This window comes from Hipposideros armiger, unplaced genomic scaffold (assembly GCF_001890085.2).
Source record: "Hipposideros armiger isolate ML-2016 unplaced genomic scaffold, ASM189008v1 scaffold_131, whole genome shotgun sequence".
Classification (NCBI taxonomy): domain Eukaryota; kingdom Metazoa; phylum Chordata; class Mammalia; order Chiroptera; family Hipposideridae; genus Hipposideros; species Hipposideros armiger.
Window position 1 is genome coordinate 2,428,795 of NW_017731481.1, and position 3,785 is coordinate 2,432,579.

At 40.4% G+C, this 3,785-nt stretch overlaps 1 protein-coding gene across 2 annotated transcripts in view; it reads left to right on the forward strand.

Annotated features, from left to right (window-relative positions):
• Positions 1-3,785, forward strand: part of FNTA (farnesyltransferase, CAAX box, subunit alpha) — a 20,329-nt gene continuing 16,544 nt past the window's right edge. For both annotated transcript variants that reach the window (XM_019649287.1, XM_019649288.1), the window contains exons 1-2: positions 1-256; positions 2,497-2,582. In XM_019649287.1, coding sequence (XP_019504832.1) covers positions 45-256; positions 2,497-2,582 — 298 coding nt within the window. In that variant the 5' untranslated portion in view covers positions 1-44. The remainder of the gene's footprint in view (positions 257-2,496; positions 2,583-3,785) is intronic.

Below are 3,785 nucleotides of genomic sequence, written 5' to 3' on the forward strand. Positions count from 1 at the left end.
AGGGGCGGGGCCACGCCGCCGACTCCGCTGGGGACTGAGCCGAGATGGCGGCCGCTGAGGGGGTCGGGGAGGCTGCGCAGGGCAGCGAGCCTGGTCAGCCCGAGCCGCCGCCGTCCCAGCCGCACCCCTCGCCGCCCCAGCAGCAGCAGCAGCCCCAGCAGGAAGACGTGATGGCGGCCGAGGCGGGAGAAGCGGTGGGGTCCCCCATGGACGATGGGTTCCTGAGCCTGGACTCGCCTACCTATGTCCTGTACAGGTAACGCCCACAGCCGGGCCTCCGACCTGTCTTAGAAGGCGGGGTCTCCACCTGGGCGGCGGTTCCGGGTCGGCTTCTCCGGCCTCTGCGCGCCCGGCCGAAGTTCCCGCGGCCTCGGTGTCGCGCCGGCGGGAGGCGCGCTCGGCGGGGTCAGGGCCCGCCCGCGGCCCTCGCGCTCCTGGCGGGGTTTGCGCTTCCCTGGGCCAGTGCCGTCACCGAGAATCACCGGAGAGGCTGGGCAGCCAGCCGCGCGGAAACTACAGAACGCCGGACAGCACTCTTTCTTAAGCTGTTTAGGTGTCGTGATTAAGGAATTGAAGAAATCTCCCGCTTTCTTGCACGCTCCCACAGAGATAGCCTGATAATGTGAAGACCGAAAGGCTTGGGTGCATTTTGATACCCTGGCAGGAAACGATTTAACTAAGGTCCAGATTGGCTCACTTTAAAAACCAGGTGTAAGGGGTTCCCGTGGTTGGTTCTGCTGAAATGGAGAGAGCTACTTACTGTAAGATCTTTAGGACTGGGACACTTTAATTCTACATTGTAGCCCCTAGCGTCAGCCAGGCATTTAGTAAGGCTATAAGAATGAAAAGATAGTTATCTGTTCCTTAAACTCTCTCATACAACCCTACATCTCCTCATACATAATACAAGTGATGTGTAGCAGGCAGTGTTGAGTGCTGCTGTAACTCCCTTACCTTTCCTCCCCATCTTTGCCAACTCCCAGTCCTGTCCCTATCAGTTCTTTGCTTTATTATAATAGTACTGGTTCCCTAGCTCCAGTTGAGCCTGCAGAGACAAGTGAGAAGTCCTTGGGTCTTGTTTTTTTTTGTCTTATTTTTTTTCTTTTGTTGGTCTAGGTAGAGCAAGTAGGTGGTTTACTTGCCTTGTTTTTATGCATGAGTGAAAGTCACTATCCAGATTTTGTTATTGGAATTACTGTTTTACTGATTTAAATTGGTTAGGGTGGCCCTATAGCCCTCAGACCTCTCTGAATTGTGAAATATTCAGCTTATTCACTTGGCTATGTCTGATTTCCCAGTGACTAATGACAGCCTTACCTTTCTCATGCCACTCCCCCAGGCTCTAGGTCTCACACCTCAGGTAATTGTTTCCCCTGTATTTCTTTTTATATACTGAACACAATTTTGAGATTGTGTGGACGCCACAGGATCTTTGCTGCCAATAGCTGATCAGTATAGAGAACTAAAAAATTGGTGAAAGGTAAAGAATATAAAAGAGTGATTAAAACAAATTTGATCACACTGGGCATTTCACACAGAAATGTTTGTAGGCACCCATTATTCTGCTATAATGTTATTTTAGCATTGATAATGAAAGTATTCATTGGATGCATACTATTATATGCTATATTTATAATATATAGCATATAAATATTTAAGCACAGTAATATATGTAGTATATCTGCTATAGACTAATGTATATACAGCATATATAGTATATTCACTGTATACTACATGCTTAGTATTATGCACATTTTGAGTGCTTGACATGTTAATCTCACTTAATCCTCCAAAGAGCCTTCTAAGATTGGTTGGTAATATTATCATGTCCATTTTATAAATGAAGAAACTGAGGCCCAGAGAATTTAAGTAACTTTTTCAAGGTCACACAACTAGTAAGTGGTAGAGCCTTTTTCAAGGTCACATAGCTAGTAGGTGGTAGAGCCAATATTCCAATTCAAACAGTTGTCAGATTCCAGAGCCTGCTCTCTAATGACCACTTAGACCACCTGTCAGTATAGTTAACTAATAGTGTTTACTTTGATTTTTAAAACGTTAGTTCGTAGTAAATGGTTACTCAGATTTTTTAAAATGCTGACTGACTCCAAAGAGTCTTGTTAAAACAATGAATTAGATTGATTCCTAATTTAAAACTATTGTGTACTTGCTGCAAAAACGTGTTTTTCCACTTATATAAAAACTTTAAATTTGAAAGCTATTAATTTATTAACTTATTTTAATTGGAAGATTATTCATATAATTTTTATTTTACAGTTTAATGTGTAAAGCAAAGTGGCAAAACTTGGTTGGTCATGAATAATCCAACCATGGTTACATTAAGATATTTATAAGCTACTATTAATAAGTATTTATAAGTATTAGTACTGTTCATAAGCATTAATGTGATTGTAATTGTTGCCATTTTTAAAAACACCAGAGTTCTTTTTTCTTATAACATGTTTGAATATAATCACTGAAAATATGTCTGTATTTCAGGGACAGAGCAGAATGGGCTGATATAGATCCAGTGCCACAGAACGATGGCCCCAGTCCGGTTGTCCAGATCATTTACAGTGAAAAATGTAAGTTTATTTTTATTAGGAAAAGGTCTGTAAGTCAAACTTAGTAGTCGAGTTGAAATTCACAGCTATATGGCTAGGTGGATGATAGAGTTTTGTCTACTAAAGAGCTAAATGACTTATGATAAGGTAACATTGTATTTTTTTGTAATTTTCATGATTAAAGTTTTATTTTGTGCAAAGAGTGGACGTATTCTAAATATAAGTAATGAATGTTACGTTATAATACATAATAGCTATTATGTGATTGTTCTTTTCATTTACTATTTAATCTGTATATAAGATACAATATAAATGAGTTACTGCTTTATTTAGAATAAACTTGGGTTGCTGAAACATGAGCATTTTGAAATATATTTTGGCAGTGAAATGTTAGGCTCAGTTGGAATACATTTACTGATATTAAAATGAGTGGATTATTTTCTTTGACAAAGTATCATTCTTTCATAATGAATGTGAACATGCTTTGTAAATTGAAGGTCATGCAAATGTTAATTGTTAGTTGTTCTTCTAGGAAAGAAATGAATAAAATGGAATGCTAGTTTTGTAGTGTGTGTGTGTGTGTGTGTGTGTGTGTGTATTTCTTTCAGTTAAGGCTTTGTTACAAAAGGCATTTATTGTTTTTTCTGATTATGAGGCAGTGCCAAGAAATGTTTGAAAGGGAAGGATAATAGTGTAAGGGCTTGTTTTACCAATTATGAATGTACTACTAAAAATAATTAACATGTGGAACTGCAGTAGAAATGAATAGATTAATAAGGACTCTAAAAATACATCATCAGTATAAATGGGAACTTAATATTTGATTAAAAAGACATCTCATACCTATATAAAAAAGATGGACTAATCAAATAATGGTTTTGTAAGTTGGCTGTGTATTTGGATAGAAGCAAAATTATATCCCTATCTCATATCTTACATGAAAATAAATTACAGATGAATAAAATTCTAAAACAAAACTATAAACATGCTAACAGCAAACATTAGAAAATAATCTTTGGGCCGGCCGAGTGGCGCGATGGTTAAGAACTGGCTTGGGACGCCAGAGGGCCCTGGTTCAGATCCCACATATGAGGGCCAGTGACACTGCTCTCCACAGCTAAGATGCTGAACAACAGCTCAACCTGGAGCTGGGCTGCTGTGAGTCACCGGCAACGGCGTAGGCTGCAGCCCCTTGTGGCAGTGGGTTGCCATGGGCTACCGTAT